Source organism: Antennarius striatus, chromosome 6 (genome assembly GCF_040054535.1).
Source record: "Antennarius striatus isolate MH-2024 chromosome 6, ASM4005453v1, whole genome shotgun sequence".
Lineage (NCBI taxonomy): Eukaryota > Metazoa > Chordata > Actinopteri > Lophiiformes > Antennariidae > Antennarius > Antennarius striatus.
The window spans coordinates 23,167,436-23,186,207 of record NC_090781.1 but is presented as its reverse complement, the minus strand read 5'-3'; the positions used below and the strand labels follow the sequence as shown (position 1 = coordinate 23,186,207).

Genomic DNA, 18,772 nt, shown 5'->3' with positions numbered 1-18,772 from the left:
ATTACAAGGTAGCCAGCAGACCTTCAATATAATGCTGAAGTTCTCTGGCGGCAGGAGAGCAGGAAACTGTTATGGTGGAATCATCTGCTAAAATGCTGGGGTAACTCAAGTCATTTAAATGTCAACCCACTTGTGGCGGTGGCAAATTTTAAAATAGAATGACCGCACTGTGACCACAGGATGACTTGTTGAAGTGCATTTAGTTAAATGGAACGAGGAGTGCTTGAACGCCTCTCATCAACCGCTGCTGAGGCTCCATTGAATGGGGAACACGATATTTATTACGCCAATGGAGATTTTGAGGTGGGAAAACGTGGCCATCAGTGGGAAAGTTTACATGACAATAAGGAATGCTTTACGTAGCTGCGTATATCCAACACGATATCCAACTCTTGTTCAACATACTCTAGTGCAAACATAAATAAAAGTCATGATAAGCAACAGAAAGGTAAATCAAGGTGTCTTTTCAAGCCGATGACCTCTTTTTTTCCAAATTCTTTCAGCTAATAACAACTCTGCACATTCTTGGTTAATGGTAAATTCCCCACAATAATAAGAAAATACTCAAAGTTTAGGGTAATCTAAGTTTATACCTTTACAATCAACTGCATCTGAGGTCAGGAAATTGAAATTCAGAGCTGTAGAGACATCTCATTTATTCAGTTCTTTCCAGAGAGGGGAATCTAGTGCGTAAGGATGTTTCCATTGGATACAATAAGAACCACCAGCATGTCCTTGCTGGAAAGCTGCCTATAACAGATTTCAACTCAAAGGAGAACGTGCAAAAAAAGAAATTGCATTCTTTCAGAACAGCAACAGCATTCCAGAGAACTTCACAGCCAAAGCTGACATCTACAAAAATACAAAATACACATAAAACGCCAAGGAAAGACATGAAGTAGTATAGTGTGGTATGGTATGGTAGTATATGTTCTATTAGTATAGTCTATGTCCTATGGTATGTCCTTTCCTGTGTTGTTAGTGTTTCTATTTACTCCTGGTGTTATTTATCCAGTATTTATTATGTACATTTATGTCTGAGCAGTGGATATTTGCAATTTCCTCTGGGATTAATAAAGTATATTAACAAGGGTAATTTGGTCCAGTGATTCCAGTAAATATGATTAATTAGTTGTTTTGAGGACTTGGATTGTGGAAAAAATATTTGTCCCTTTACCAAGTGAATTGAACTCAAACATTTACTGGTTTTGTTTCATCCCTGCGAACTCAAATCAGCACTAACATTTGAAAAATGAATTAATGTAGCTCTGTAATAATAAAGTGACATAAATAGTGTATACAAAGTATTCTGTGTTGCGTATTTACTGGTCTCAGGTCAGCATTACAATTTTCTTTATAGCACAAATCCCACTATTAGCACACATCCAGGCCTGACGCTCCATCCACATATCATTACACATGAACAGACGAACATTCAAAGCTTTATCTGCACATCATGCTCTCGGGAGCTGTGTTTGATAATGACTCATTCCCTCTTTCTTGAGGGTAAGCTGTTTGCATGCAGATAACCACAAGCGGAGTGGGCAGATAATTGCACACAGAAAATAAAAAGTGAAAAATGTGCAAAGACATGCACAGGATATGAACAACCGTTGGTGTTGGTTGGATGGATGAAATGATGGATGGTTGAATGAGCACCAATGCGGTCGAATGCACATGCATAGATTCAGTGAATGCTGCAGTTGGCCATCTATAACCCGCCTGAGAGAAAATACACTGAGTTTTTACCAATTAATAAGAAAAAGCATGTTTCACAAGCTTAATGTGGAGTTGCTGTCACATGCATCACATTCTTCCATCTCTCATTTTTCTCTAACTTGGCAGTATTGTACCTTACTCTGCATCTGGAGCAGGAACACGCTGAAAAAAGTCCAGGGAGTTCAAAATGCAGAAATCATCTCATGAAATATAGATTTGCTCTATAAAAAGAAGCTACAATCTATACCCTCCAGTCTGTTTGAGTTGTTACTGCAAAAGTGGAAGCTGCTTTGGAAGAGAATGCAGAGTAATGACATTCAGTGTCTAAAAAGGAAGATCATGTTGCTGATTTCCTTTTTTGTGACAGATACTGTCCTCATTGGCTCTGTGGCAAAAGCACAAGTTCATGCATTTTTGATATTTTCTCACATTATGAGATCGTCTTGTTTACATTGTCTTTATCCACATGGTCGTAATCGATAGGCCTACAAGGAGGTGGATGTTTGGATCCATAACACACATCTGAAACAAAAAGCTACTTAAATTGAAGTGTATAATTCTGATTATTCTGCGTGCACTGTTTGTTTTTATGGAATGTCATGAAGGCTATGAAGCTCAGTTATCTGTTAGTTTATTCTGAGATGAGCTAAAGATGCACATAAGCAACAATTATTAGAAAATGTTTGCAGCTTAAATCCTTATTTTCTTTGCCCATTCAAGTCACAAAAATGTCTTACTAAAACCTTTTCTAGACTCTTTGTACTTTGCAGCATTGCTATCACATTTATTACATTTGCATTTAAGCAGTTGCTGAGTCGATTTAGTGGATGCTGTCGATGGAAATATTATTATAATGACTTTATATTAGATTTAAATAGGGAAAAAAAATCAGGCGAGGATAGAAATGTGAATTTTTCCTCAGTTTAATCAAAGTTTACTCTGACATAATTAAAAGAACAATGTTGTTCACAGTTGGATCAAATTATTTTAGGTCTTATCGAGGTCATGCTAGTGCATCTCACAGTTGTGGAGCTATTCTTCTCTTATTCTGGTTTGCCGTTCAGGCCTGACTCAACCTCAAATAACTCAAGGGTCTAACGGGTTAAACAACGAAACATAGTTTAACATGTCGGACCCTGTTTAAAATTTAATGTAGTGCAGCATCACTGCTGTTGCTTCCTGATAAAGTCCAGGAACAAGGATAAACCTCGATCGTAGACCGACAGCCCTGGAGGACGACTCTGAGACAGTCAGAGATAAAACTGCTTCTCATGGCACCGCTTAAGTTACAGAGCAACTAAAAACATCAGCAAGGAGGACATTTAGTTTAGTAATAACATGTGTTGGAGTGAAATGGCAAACATCTGCATGTAAATTTAATCTCTACAAATAGGAACAGTCATCATGATAAAAAACAATATATTAATCTACTACATGACGTTTTCAAATCCACCTATTAGTATTTACAGGACATTAGTTTGAGCGATTTCACGAATTATGTCGGCGTAATTAAAACAATTCAGCATCTCCTCCTCTGAGTCATGTTTGTCTGCCCACCTAATGTCTCGGCAAACGTGATGCAGCTGAAAGTAACGGTAAATATTGACCGTCTATTCTGTTTCTATTACTCATGAGTCCAATTTAATTCACATCTGTTTCATATTCTTAAAATAAATTTGCTCCGGCTGAATTGGTGTTGGACTTACCAGTGTTCTGGTAATCACAGCGTCTGACCAGCATAACCAGAAGTGGGTACACATCACACACATCTATGTGCAGTTAATAGTCATCCATTAATATTTAATGCATATTTTTTGCTGTGGAACCTGTGCAAACTGCACACAGAAAGGCCCCAGGTCTGGAATCAAACTGCAAAACCACTGCTGCTCCACAAACATGTACACTGCATGTGACTACATATTATGTCTCAAGGGATATTACATCCTTAAAATTTATAGCTACAGTTGCACAATCCTTTAAAAACTACATTTTCTGTTATTTACGTGCATAATGTAAAGAACAATTAATGGACACTACAGAACGCGGTCTTGAATCGTCCCCTGTGGCCACGTGTGACAGAAAGTCATCCTCTCTCTCCCTCAGTGTCTCTCTGCAGATCCAGTCTCTCTTTCTCCTTCTCCCCAGATGACTGCTCTGACGATATTACCTTCCCATATGTATAATACTACTCTAGCACGCCATCTGTACCATCTTCCTATCATCCCCTCCAGTGTCTGAGCATTTGTGTGTGCGCTTTTCTGTGTGTGTGTGTGTGTGTGTGAGGAATAGAGCCTGTGGGAGAATCAGCAAAGACAGAGTCGGACATGCGTGTATGAGTGTGTGTGTGTGTCTGTGTGTGTGTGTGTGTGTATCCATGAGTGAGATGGACACTTTAAGTGAATGTGCATTAGTTCAGTGTAATTCATGATGTGTGACGTCTGTATTTGAAGCAATCATCAAGCAGACTCCAGTCTCCTTGTTCATTACCAGGAAGATGCATAGGATTAGATAAAAAAAACAAAAAACGTACACACACAAACACAAATATATCTCAATGTGAGATGAAGTGTTGTCCTCTCTCTTCAATTCTCTCTTATCTAGACCCCCTCCACCTTCCCATGCACCTCCATCCTTCCAATCTGGAGCAAAAAAACATATTCCTCTTTCAGAAAGAAAGAAAGAACGAACTAAATGTTGACAACTGTCATATTTAACATTTTCTGAGTGTTTTATTTCAATGTTCAGTGGCTGGACAGCAATAGCTTCTAATTGAAGGCATTTATCTAATTCAGTTAAAAAAAAACAAAAAACGATGTGCAAACACACAGGTGGACAGACATGACAAATGTCTAGAAACGTGTGGAAGCACAAACGTACTCTGACCTTACAGAAACAGCTTAGACGTGAACAGATGAATCTGGAATGGATAATGAGCAATGTCCTCTGTCTTGAGAAAATCAGACAAAAAAGAAAAAAAAGGAACAGCAGTGGGTCCTTCAGGCGGTTGGTGATCCCATTTATAAGCACCCTCTGGTGACTCCTCCGACTACACGGGACCCAGATGGGGAGGATTTGACCCTGTGGTGAACTTTTCTGCAATGCCAAGAGGAACATGAATGCTCAGATAGTTTATTTTTCCCCAACTCAGTGATTGAGAAGGTGTCACGGCGATCATCACACACAGTACAAGAAAAGGTTTTACACTTAGAGGTCAAGGATGCACTTTCATTCGAATGAATTTCATTTTTTAAGGAGCTCCAATTAAAACATTTTCGAAGGGATTCGTCTCACAATAAGGTAAAAAAAAAAAAAAATGATGTCGCTGATTTCATAAAGAGCTCCAGCGTCCTTGAGTGTCAACATCGCCAATGTCACAGCTCGTGGAAATATATTTTCTATCGACACCGGAGGGTAGTTATTAATTGCATAGTCTTAAATCTCTCGTTTATAAAGCAGCAGTAAAAAAAAAAAATATTGGCTGAAATTTACTGTGGGAGTTAAAGAAGTCTTTGTTCCGGAGTGTCACGGTTTTATGAGGAAATAATCTGTTATGAAGTAGTATTTTAATAGCATGGCAGAGAACATTAAAGTTAAATAAAACCGCTGAATTGACAAACACACAAGTATGTTACTCAACATTGCACATACATGAAAAATAGAAGAAAATGATATCAGCACTGAGCATTAATGGGAAACTTACACCGTCCACAGAGAATATGGTAACCAAGATTTTCAACTTTTTAAAAAGAAATGAGTCAGTTTCTACATCCTGTGCATCTTTAACTACAGACATGTGGGTATCCCCAGCATAAGGACACCACAACCACAGTGTTCTTCTATGATATGATGCACTGCAGCATCTGCAGCAGTAAAACGGTACTTAATGCAGCAGTAATAATATAATGCTGTTGTAATGTCGTAATACTCCACAGGCATCTCCTTAGGAGGCGGCTAGTGGGGCCCATGTGGGGCCCCGGCAGCTCTCCTGCCTCAGAAGGACGAGTCAAGTAGTTGAATGAAGATGATGCGTCTCATCAGGGCTGTGAAGGGAGGAAAACCTTCCTCCAGTTACACAACAGTAGGAATGGAGAACAAGCGCAGAAGAATTTGTGTTTGTGATCATGATGGAGGTGATGTTCTCCACGTTTCTACCCTGAAGAAGATAAGAATGCAGAAACCCGCGTTAAAAATAGAAGCAGGGAAGTATTCATCCATCACCGTAACTGCCTGAAGGATCAGATCAAACGTGTGTGTGTGTGTGTGTGTGTGTGTCATTTGATGCACCTCACTATCTCAGTGTGAAGTGCCTGAATGTTAGTAGGCAATTTCTGATATGGCTTTTACAACACACACACACACACACACACACACACACACACACACACATACAAACACACACACACCTAGGTAAACCAGTGAGCTTAACAGGATAAATACCACTGCTGTCAGGAAGAAACTGACCCATAAGACCGCTAAACACAGAAACAGAAAACACATCCAAACACTCTCAGCGGCCATCTTCATGTCTGGCACGAAGGATGACTTGATTCTTCTGCATTTCTGAGTGCGCGTGTGTGTTTCAGTGTGTGTCTGTGTGTGTGTGTGTGTGTGTGTGTGTGTGTGTTTTCATGTGCCTGCCCCCACAATAATTGCCACAGAGTGCATAATTAATTATTTTTCTTGATTTCCATGAGAGCCTTTCTCTCCTCTTATGAACCTTGCTCCCCGCTCTGATCAGCTTAATAGCTTTTTTGCTTCCTGCTCTGTCTCTTCCTATTTGTGTGTGTGATGAATTACCTAGGAATCTATTACTTTTCCTGAATACCAATCGGCCATTAGGGATGAATCGGTTCAAGGCCGACACCGACTCGGAGGTGTGGGGAAATCTTAATGCCCCCTACAAGCAGACAGATTTTTAATCAATAGTGACCGGCATGTTAGAAGCGACATTACTGCAGTTGAAGGGGCAGAATGAGTGCAGCTGAACTTAAATAATACAAGTATACAGAGCATTTTTTTTTTGCAAGGGTTAGCATCTGTGTGGGAGGAGTGTGTGTAAAAGGTCATGCCTCTCATCTCTAAGTGAGTCTCGGTGAGAAGGACCGAGTGGCAGCACTCATCAATATTAACTAATGCCCTTCCTTTTATCCACGTCATAAATCCATGGAAACCAACACACACAAACACACACGGGTGGGGATATGAAGAGACCAACTGCAGGTGGATGTTTAAAGACGAAGCATCAAAAATGACAGGGATGTGATGTAAACTATGCATATACTGTATGTCATCTCACACCAAAAAAAGCTACTTGACAGTTAATGAGTAATGAATGTGGAGCCATAGCAGAAACAGGTGGGTGGGCAGGAGAGAAGTATAGGGAGGAAGGAAGCATGAGTCAAGTGAATTAAAAGTGTGGAGAGAAAAAAGAAAGGGGGGGGGAAGTAGAAGATAAGGGAAGCACGTTTTTTTTTTGTTTTTTTTGCGTTTTATGCACAAGATCGTGTTTGTCATGTCAGGAGGGGAGTGAAGGAGAAAGAAAGGAGAAGAAAAGGAAATGGAAATCCTTTCCTCTGAACATGAAAACAGCAGCTGAGCTCGGAGAGTGAAGGACAACAAAAAGACGTCACAGACAATTACAGTGTACATGGCTGCCGTTCGGCATAAACACCCCTGTGCTTAGCTGAGGTGATGGGAAACACTTAAAATCCGCTGTCATCTCGTTTCATCTTTCCGAACGCCGGAGCGTGAAAAAACAAACACAGAAGAAACAGACATTTTAAATGTTTACAGCGCAGCTATCGTTGCCCGCTGGGAGAATAGAGAGGTCTTAATGAAAGGCATTAGACGGAGGCAGTCGATGCACTTGCATGAGTGTGTGTGTGTGTGTGTGTGGATATTAGTGTGTAGGTGTGAGTCAGCAAGTGGGTTAAGGAGACGCCGTCTGCCTTTTATCCCGGTGAAGTCAGATTACCTGGAGGGAGCGTGGCTATTCACCGAGACATTCTGCATGGACTAATAATATTATTCACCGTTCATTACTGTCGGGCCTTGAACAAACAGGCAAGAAAAATAAAGGTCTAAACCTTGAATTCACATTAAACCTTTCAATGGACCAATCCTTCTGTTGGACATTCTCTACATCACGTTGATTAAAATGTTTTTTCTGGTGATCATCTCTTCCCTTTTTTTTTTTTTTGCAGAAGCAGACAGAACGCTGCAGCAGGATGTGGGAGGATTTCACTCAACCGAGCTTCAGGCTCTGTAGTCGGTAACAACCTGCAATAAGACTGTCTCAAGGAAATGCACGCACACACACACGCACACACACACACACACACACACACACACACACACACACACACACACAAAGTCTTTCATTAGCAGAGTTTTACTCTGCTTTTGTGTTGGGGTATCTATTCCCAAAATGCATTTTTCATTGGCTTTTACTTCACCCTTATAAGAAAGTTTGGTGTGTGGTTTGTCACGTGTACAGCTCATATCAAACTGGATGGATGGATGGACGGACAGAGTGCTATATTACCATCTTATTAGTCACTGCTATCATTGCCAGATGTGACTGTTCATTAAAAAAAAGTGTCACCTAAACAAAAAAACGATAGCTTCCTGCATATTTTGTCAGTGCATCATTTATTATTTTAGGTGGTAATGGAATAACACAAAGCAGCAGCACTGATCTGTTCGCCAGTGAGGTGACCGGTGCTCATAGAAGGAAACTATTGACGCAATGTCTGACATGAAACTAGGGAGCTGTAGAGAAGAATTTGAGATTAGAATATAGGTACAGCGCCAACTGAAATATAAAAGTCATTTTTATAACCAGGTTTTTCAAGATAGTCGAGTTGGCTCAGAACTGATCGATCCCATTCTGGGGTGCAGTGAGGTGCACTGGGAGCGGTGTGAGGAGTCCTTTTCTGTCTTTGTTGCTATTGGTTTTACAGTATATCAAGTATGAAACCAACTCATCGTGGGGATAAATTTATTATATTCAGGCCTATTCAGGATTAAATGATGAGGCAGGGATATTAAGAGCCAATTGTCTTACACTTTTAGACAGGAGTGTCCTTGTCCCACTTGTAGCTTTGCTTATGTGTTTCACTTTTTCACAAGTATACATACAGTTTGTCTTTGGCGTTCTGCTGCCAGTAGATCCGACCACTTTTGTGACTGGTCACTGACTGCAAACATGTTTTATGTGGAAGAACTCGTGACTCGATGAGGAAGACCTGGGCTGACTTATGAGTTGATTACAGCCTTTGTTTGACCGCTCAGCATGACTGCAGTTGATTTGACGGCTGAAACCAGAAAACAAAACCCCCTGACATGCTGGTGGATGTTGAACCTCAGATCAGAAATAAAATGATGTTTGATTGCATTTAATATTTGCTGCACTGTTCCTTTTTTATTAAAAAAAAAAATTCTGATAATGTAGCTTTGGGCTTTCATAAGATGAATCCATTATAATAAGTATGACGATGACTATTTTTATATATGGAAAAACCCTGAAAAGAAAACTGGTTTTTAAGCTCTAGTTTAAAAAGTCTAGCTTCAAAAAGAATGACTAAATCCATCCCGGGAATGGAGTTGGAACTATGAGAAGTTTGTGAACAGGCTTATCAAGCAAAATCAATTTCGGACTTAATAAACTGGAGGCGGTCAAAGTTAATGCTCAACTTTTATTGCTACCATCATTCAATTTTCCAGCCACAACAGGTCATTATACATGGGATTCATTTACATACCGTCTCTATCTAATGACTGTTAACCACCCAGTGTGTGTGTGTATGTGTGTGTATGTGTGACAGTGAATTTACTGTAACGCATCCAGCCGTTTCTATTACGTCCCTCCATAAAATCATGTTTTATTCTCACAGCTATGAATGTCAAGTAGATGGATATTCAACTTAAGGTGGTGTAGGTCAGCAGTCAGACCCTGGTCAAGTTTGAATGTAATTTTTGAGGCCCTTAACCTTAATTTGTAATTACAATAAATTTGTAATAATAATCATAATATCAATATTTATTTATTTTTTAATTATTATTATAATAACACAATAACACAGGGCAGCACGGTGGCGCAGTGGGTAGCGTTGTTGCCACACAGAAAGGCGGTTCCTGGTTTCGCTCTGTGCAGAGTTTGTCTGTATATGTGTGGCTCTGCGGTATACTGGCGTTGCGCCTGGAGTGTCCCCTGCATCAGGCACAGAGTCGGCTGAGGTAGGCTCTAGCTCCCCGCGACAGCGGATGAAACGCGATTAGAAAATGAATGAATGAATGCGTGCACACACACACACACACACACACACACACACACAAATTTTTATTTAAAAATGATAAAAATTGATGTGATCTACAAATATCTGAGTTTGATTTTGGTGAGGACCTTCTCTTTGTTTGTTTATGTGTGTCTGTGTGTGTGTGTGTGTGTGTGTGTGTGTGTGTGTGTGTGTGTGTGTGTACGCGCACGCCTATGTGTTAACACCTTGTCAGTGAACAACAACATCAGCACAGATGCAGTGATTTTCTTGTCGAGGCAGTGCTGGAGACACGTAACAGAGTGTTTCTACTTGGTTCCTTAATGAGCAGGAGTGTGTAAAGACAAGCTGGAAGGAAACACAGAACAATTAAGCAGCCTGGAATCACTGAGGGACCTGGATTCATTAGAACCTATAGCAGCACGGCTCCATCCAGGTGCCCCCCGGGTATTACTACAGATATCTACATGTTTGTTTAACTTCCGTAATCTTATCTTCACTCTCAACAATCTCATCCGGCATCAGAATCACCTGGTAAAACAAGCAGTTGCTATGGTGACCGCATGTATTGGCTGCGCTGTAAAGACCATTAACACAGGACTATACATCAAGCTTTAGCTGCCAGTGACCTTTTTCACTCCCATGTTTACAGACTGTATTAAAAGCATCACCATTAACCACATCAGATAAAAACAATGCATGAAAATAAAAAAGGGTAGCAGGTCAACTTCCTTTAATTTTACAACATACCATCCTTCCACAGTTACCGCCATCGAGCCAAACCACCCCGACTGACTCCCATAATGACTGATACCCAACCCTGTCCTCATCTGATGCAGATCCTGGTCCTCAATTGCACTCAGAGTGTTAGAAGTGTTAACAGACAACACATGAGCCAAGGGATGCACAGAGGTGGTATATAAATATTTAATTAAATATCATTTTAATGCAAATGCAGCAATCAATAGTGTAAGGATTGACAAGATGGGGAATTTAAGTAGGGGTCTAACTACCATCCCTAAGTCCAAACTTAATCACCTTATGCATTCCAACCTTCATTATCTCTATCCTTGACTGACAAAACCAGACTGACACCTCAAGGATATTGAGACAGAGACGGTTGCCCCTCAAAGGATAATCAGGTGCAGCCTCCATCTAAATGCATAAGCAGCATTGATTTACCAGCGATACACGATTGATATGATTCACTACATTAACTCGCTGAATTATGGGGAAACGTATCAACCGGCATGACACACACATCATCCTCATCCTCAGCAGGTTTCAGAACGGAGCCCAGTCTCAGCCGTTTTTTTGTCTTTAATCCAAAAATGGATTGAAGCAGGAGAATCATCCCACGTATCGAGACTCGCATTTACAGTCATAACAGCACATCGTGGTGTCTCTCTGCTCTTGGGATCACAGACCAGCCTTCACCTCGCGTTACTTACAAACACTTTTCTCTCCATTTCTCTCTCTTCCTTCCCTAATTTCACCTTATCACTTTCTGTCTATCTTCATCACTCTCTCTTAGCAGGTTGGGGGTCCCCCCCCCGTGCACACAGTCACATTCAAAAGCTCCTCATAGACACACACACACACTTCTGATTTTAGTCACACTTATCCACATCCATTATTTTCTATAAGCCAGCAAACGGAGACAAAGTGGTGAACCCAGTGGAATAATGCAGCGCCGGAACATCAAAAAGACACACAAATACAAAAACAACAAAGACAGGAGTCAGGAGTGAATACACAACTACATGGATGTATGTGTTTATGTACTGCAATAAAAAGAAATGCATGCAAAGACAGGAAAGAACAAAGAAAGATTGATGAAAGCATGTTTGACCATGAGGCAAGAAAATGAGCTGTAGTTCTCTGTGAAAAGAGAAAACGACAGACGAGGGATTTTTTTTTTTTTTTAATGATCTGTTCACGCTTCCTGAATACCAGAATAAGGAGGAACTGGCCAAGGTCAGAGGCAAGAATTCCCTATTCTAATGTGAAGCGTTTTGCTCACTACCCAGAGCAAAAAGTCAGGGATTAATTTAGAGATCCATTCACCACGCCTGGACGTAGGGGAGAGCGGGCAAAAAAATGATGAGGAATTGAGAGGCGAAGGAGGAGAGAGAGCGAATATGAGGAGACAAAGAGGCCAGTGACAGCAGAATGAGCCAGAACAAGTGAAAAGCAAAAGGGCAAGAAGGAGATGGAGAGAGCGATAGGAAGGGAGAGGGAATTGGTTCCACTTGTTTATTGTAGACTGTGGAGAGAGAGCAGAAAGTTCACATTGAAGAGTTTCAGTTTCTAAAAACTCCTACAGTTGTGGGCCAGTGTGTGTGTGTGTGTGTGTGTGTGTGTGCTATTATGTAGGAAGAGACCAGCTGAGAAGAGGACTGGGGATAAAATCAAACAGTAAGAGGGGAAGGAAGACACAAGCAAAACAGTTTGACAGTAACAAGATGTGTGCAAAAGGGTAAAGGAGGAAACTGACTGTCTGTCTGTATAAATGTGTGTGAGAGGCCAAAAACAGACAACACATGAAACCATCTCTCAATACGGTCCATGAAGGCATACATTTTTAAAATCGGTCATAAGCATACACTTTTATTTTTAAATAGACCGTTTAATTACCTCAAACAGCTGGGCTCTGAAGCCTTTAGCTTAACCTAATTTGCCCCCAACAGGAATAAATTGCACATTTGACGGGGAGCCGTTTCAGCCACGCTTGAATAAACTTTTGGCATATTAGAGAGTACAGCCAGTTTTTTTTTGTGACACCGGGACGCTGAATATGAGGATTTAATGGTGGTATTCATGGAAATGAAGTAACACATCAGCCGGGGCAGCTGATGCCAACTCATAGCTGTTGATGAGTTTTTTGCGGATGGACATGAAACCCGGTCCAGCTATCATCGACCTTCTCCGAGTCACCTTTTAATGACAAATTCTTGCTGTTTTAACTTCATTCTTTCAACTTTTTCTATGCTTTCTAACAGCAGTGGCAACATTCAACATCCAGTGTATAGATATATTCGCTTCCATGAGAACTTTGGGCATCCCACTTTGGTTTAAAATAAAGCTCTCTAGTGTTAACAGCACGTTACTGCCCTTTATGAATTTGTTACGACTAAAACTCCGGCGGGTTACTGAGGTTGAAGTGAATATAGCAGCAACAAGAGTGCGAGAACAAAGAGAGAATGAATTCTCCTGCAGACACCTTCATATATCTCAGCCGCCGGGGCTTCGGGTCATGCATACATTGTAAAAGCATCTGCTGAATTGTTTTAATTATATTATATTCCTAACTGATTGAACCTAATCCTTTTTTCCCCCCTTCCTGAACGCCCCATTTACTCATCGCTAATAGAATTCATCCTCCTTGCATTATAATATATAATAGATACCTGCATGTTCAGGGTGTACATTCCCACTCACACAGTTTAAATAGATTCATGTGATGATGATGCTTATAGGTGGGAGAAAGTGTGGAATGTAAATCAGAGTAACTTGAAATCATAGTCGATTGTATTAGCTAGTCTGATCGCTCAGGTGGGGCCACTATACAAGGGCCAAGGATTTTCTTTATCCAGTATTTATTTGGGATTCAGTGTGGTTTGCTTTTGGCTGAAGTTAAATACTATGCTAATGAAGCCTGGCGTTATAAAATGCCTAAATTTATTGTACCCAGGTGAAGCATAACACCGATCAGTTACAAGGCAGTACTAAAGGCAGAGTTTGAAACGCTCTCCTGCAAAGTATCACTTTGCATTTTCGGTAGCGTTTGCTGGACAGTTGTGCCCCAGTCATCATAGAGATACTTTAGGAATCTTGTTAAACACTGTAATATAATATCACAAGGAGAAGTAGTCCATTGTTTTATTGATTCTGTTCGCTCCACCCACAGTTTACATCGCCATGGGTCGATTTGATGAGATAAGCAGGTGTACAGCTCGCAATGATCGTTTGGAAATGTATCCTACATAAGATGGAAGGGCTTTATCAGAGTGCTACTATATAGAATGTGATACCCTTGAGGAAGAATTCATTTTTGTAAAGACAAAAAAGAAAAGCCAAAACGCTGTGCACACCCCTCGTATTTTAAAAGGAAATGAATTTTCATATTATCGAGCCAACCTCATTAATCAACATAACCACACACACACACACACACACACACACACACACACACACTGCAGAGGCACACCACTCTAATTGCTATTTTTTTTTGTGTTGAATCAAAGAGCAGGGTGCTAACATAACCGTTAGCCTGTTCTGGTGCACTGGCATGAATATATCCCACCAGGAGGCAGGCCGACAGAGAGAATCGCACGGCGGGTATCTATTAAAAGATTCGTTCCCGTTTCAAATATGTGCAAGCACACACACAGAGACACTCGAAAAAGAATCAGTTATTTAGATTGATGTGGCGCAACCTCTTCAGCAGGTGCCAGAGAGCAAGAAACCCAACTTCTTGAGTCCACAGAGAGTCACAGCAGAGGTAGAGAGAGTCCAAACACCAAATATGGACAGTGCAACATGCAATCTCCTCTTGATGATAGTGAAAAATGTTTGGATCCACTTCCAGCAAACAGCCGATGGGCCACCGGCGGCCCGATGGGCAGACTGAAGGAATGGACTTCTTGCACCAGCCAGCTATCTTGTTTGTTTAGCCAATACAAGTCAGCGATAGTGAAGCAGTTCACGACGTGATGCAGAGAAGAGAAGCCCAACGACACAGCAAAGAAGTGTAAGCACGTCAGATAAACCGGCGAGCGTCAAATAAGTGCAAATTCAACTTAAATTGGTGTCCCAGCGTGTCACGTCTGGTCTTTGAACGATTTCATGAATATTTGCACAACATGACACATGAATAGCTGTTGGCAAACACTTGGCTGTCCACATTGCCTTGTTAACACAGACTTGCAAGCGCAAACATCACACACACACACACACACACACACACACACACACACACACACATACTCTCTCGCATGCTTCTAGGTCAAGAGGGAGTGAGAGGGATTAGATTTTCAACTCTCGACGAACAGACAGGGACGGCAAAAGATTAGCTGTCATCCTTCAAAAACATCAGAGAGGTCACATGCACCAACTGTTCCTCTCTGTTCTGAACACAGAGGACCCATTTTCATCACAGTTTCCAACTGTTCTGAGTCTAATTTTATAGTTGCATTAAACCATAATTGTGATGGGTGATATTACACTCTTCGCAGATGGGATGCTGCTTAGTTGGGAAAAGATGTGAATCGCATAAAGTATGATTGAAAAACAGTCAAATTTGCAAAAATTAACCAGCGATATGGCCTCAGAATGTCTGGCAAGTGAGAGTTTAAATGTCAAAGTCATTAAAATGTGATTTGGGATTTAAAAATCAACATTTCAGAACAGCGATTTGTTCAGACAAGCCAGATTTTTAAACCTCTTCCAGGAAGGACCACTCGAACAAAAGATGACAACGTTTCAGCGTGAACCATTAAACATCAGAAGGCACAGACTGAGATGAGACAGTGAGAATTTAAAAAAAAAAAAATAAAGTCGCTTGCAAAAGTTGTTGCACTCACATGCATTGGTGACGGCAAAGCTGTTGGCGGTCTCTATATTGTCGACATGTGGGACCAGGTTAAAGGGAGCTTCGGTAGCATTGGGGCTGGTGTTGTGAAGGAAGATGGCTAGTCGGAACGCCGTGTACTCCTGATCAGTATTCCTGATGAACAACCCACCTGGAGAGAGAGAGAGAGAGAGAGAGAGAGAGAGAGAGAGAGTGACAAAGAGAGATGGCGAAGATGAGGATGTGAGTTATTGCAGGATGGAAAGTGTTTGTATGACATGGGGAGTAATGTGGAGAAGGATAGATAGATAGCATGGGAGGGTAGAGACACCAGACCAGGAGGAGGAGAGAGAGAAGAAAGCCAAGATCTTCATTAGCTTTTGTTGCTAAACATCATTTGTCTTTCAGTTCATCTTCAACAAACACACATAAACATGAGACACTTGGATACCCGCATTGACTAGTTCATTGATGAAATCAGAGAAAGATGGGAGAGGGACAGGAGGGGAGGACAGTAAAAAATAGAGACAAGTGAAAGGCAAAGCAGTCAAAAGGATAATGAGTTGGAGGGGGGGGCATAAAAGAAAAACCTGATCAGAAGGTGTCAGCTTACTAAGGGAGGAGCATGAAGAAAGGGAGAGGGAGGCGAGCTCTAAATGTCAGCTGGCCTTTAAAAATGAGAGGATCCCTCAATATGGTCCATCTGACAAAGTGAAAAATTATTACGGAGGGGGGCCGAGAAGATTAAAGACGATGAAACTGACAGCATGGAGTAAAAAAAACAAACCAGAAACAGAAGGCGGGGACCGACGTGACCATATGTAAGAGATAAAGGTTATCCACTATATCTAATATTTTCATTACCTGAATAGAACTTGGTGTTGGTTTGTATTGCTGCTCGTATCACTGATATAAATGGGCTTCGTCTGCCATTTCTATAGGTTATGTCTGCATTTCTTCACACAGCAGGTTGAACTGAACTGAGATAAACTGATGTGATTTAAGCTTAAAGGGATCAGACTCAACTCAACCGAATTGGATTACACCGGCAGACCGTGCAGCCTTGACGTTGTATCGGAAGACAGAGAGAGAAGCAGGAGAGGGGGGTGGGGGGAGATGACATGGGAGGAGTCGGGAGGCAGAGCGTATCGAACCAAGCCGTAGTCACTACATGTCACTAGATGTGTTCATGTGTTTTAGTGCACGCATGTGTCTCGTGCATTGTAAAAGTTCATGTTCCGTTAGCGTGCATGTTTCTCGGAATTGATCTGCATGAAAACCAGTGATCAGTGTTTCGCTACATTAATTAAACTGTTATGTATGAGTCCTATGTTGAGGCACGCACACACACGCACACACACACACGCACACACACGCACACACACACATACTTCAACTGGATGAGGAGTGGAGAAATTTCCTGATGAAGCATTTTATTGCACTGGTGTCTGGAAGGTAATTCACCAACATTCTCTTCTGTGTCAGTCTCTGACTGCATTGTCTTACTGACACACATACAAAGATAATGTCTGTGTGTGTGTGTGTGTGTGTGTGTGTGTGTGTGTGTGCTCTTCTACTGACATTACACTTATGTGCTATGCAGAGATATGCAAATGATTCCTGGGGAGCCAAGTGAATGATTCTGTGGCAAAGAAGGATGTATGTGTGTGCTTCTGAGTGACATGCTTTATGCAGTGTGTGTGTGTATGTGTGTGTGTGTATGTGTCCACATGCATGCATTTTCATGTGTGCGTTCCCTGTCTGCACCCATATGATGTGAGGGAGTGAAAATTTGCAGAAGTGTACCAAACATGCAGCATGTGTGCATTTTTATGACTGTATGTACACGCTGTGCACGAGCAAGCCTAGGAAACCTGTGTTTGAATTAGTGTGTGTGTTTGAATTAGTGTGTGTGTGTGTGTGTGTGTGTGTGTGTGGCTGAAGCGGAAAATATTTAGAAAATTATTGGCAGCTGTAAGGAGACAGAGTCAAGGAGCCGATCTCATTATAGGACCTCCCCACTGCCCCACACAAGAAGTGATGCAGTGCATTCATTAACACACATATGCTTGTAGGAAAGTGTGTGTGTGTGTGTGTGTGTGTGTGTGTGTGTGTGTGTGTAAGGAAGAGAGAGAGAGAGCAGAGGGATGCTGTGCATGTGTGGTCTCTGTTCAATGAGTAAACGGATGACAATCCAGGTTTAGTTAACTTTATCTCTGATCTATAAGGCGGGATGAAACACAGGCTACTCTCTCTCTGACAAAGGGCATTGGGGAGGCAGAGAGAGGGAGAGGGGGGGTAGAAAGAGAGGGAGAGAGAATGAGAGGGAGAGAGAGATGAGAGAGAAAATACTGCAGGGTCTTAACAGTAAAGAAGACTAAGGGAACAAAGCTCGCTGATGCATTCAAGGATGCTGAGCAGCCTTTGAAACGCCTAAATAAAGTAAAAAGGATAGTGCAGAGTAAAAGAGTTCGTGCGCAATTATGAAATATATAAGTCACAGCAGAGACGATGCGCCAAATGTCACGTTGGCACAAAAATCTAGCATAAAACCAAAGAGAATGCAACTTAAAACGTTATATTTACTTATGAATTTAACACTCTTGCATGAAATTCCATTTTTTCTGGTTGTGTTTTGGAGCGTCCCGGTGCAAGCTCCTTTCCTGGGTGACTGCTGTGTGGCAAAATCCACTGATGTTCAGTGTAGTCTCTAAGTGTCCGTGCGTAAAACCGGCAATCCACCAACTCACCTATCTGCACAGAGCTAGGGAAAGCCCCCGTCGCCAATCCACAAAGGGCGGAATACACCCCGAGAAAGTGCCAAGAAAAAATAATATTCCTCATTTTTCTGTCCTTCAATCCCTTCAGTAACTGTTGAGAGACATTGAGGTGGAAGTGGGGAGATGAGAAAGAGAGGGAAACGGCGTCAGGGAAAAAAAAAGGGCAACAGAAGAAAGAGGAAAGAGGTTTTTTTTCCCCCCCCGTTTTGTCCAGCGGTATCCTTTATTCCATGGTGGGCTCGTTCGCTCCCGTCGTTTCTTCCCCCTGCAGTGTCTGCTCCGGAGAGAGCTGTGCGTCCGGTGCACAGGCAAAGACGGGGAGAGAGAAAGAGTGGGGGGAAACTCGCTAGAATGATTGGCGAGCGAGGAGAACAGCCTGCATGAAGGAACTGGACATGCGCGCCCCGTCTCTCTCTCATGCACTC

At 41.6% G+C, this 18,772-nt stretch overlaps 1 protein-coding gene across 1 annotated transcript in view; it reads right to left on the bottom strand.

Annotated features, from left to right (window-relative positions):
• Positions 1–18,411, bottom strand: part of gria4a (glutamate receptor, ionotropic, AMPA 4a) — an 82,681-nt gene extending 64,270 nt beyond the window's left edge. The window contains exons 1-2 of the mRNA XM_068316788.1: positions 18,318–18,411; positions 15,581–15,739 (exon numbers count right to left, since the gene is read on the bottom strand). Of these exons, the coding sequence (XP_068172889.1) occupies positions 15,581–15,739; positions 18,318–18,411 (253 nt within the window). The remainder of the gene's footprint in view (positions 1–15,580; positions 15,740–18,317) is intronic.
• Between the last annotated feature and the right edge of the window lie 361 nt (positions 18,412–18,772).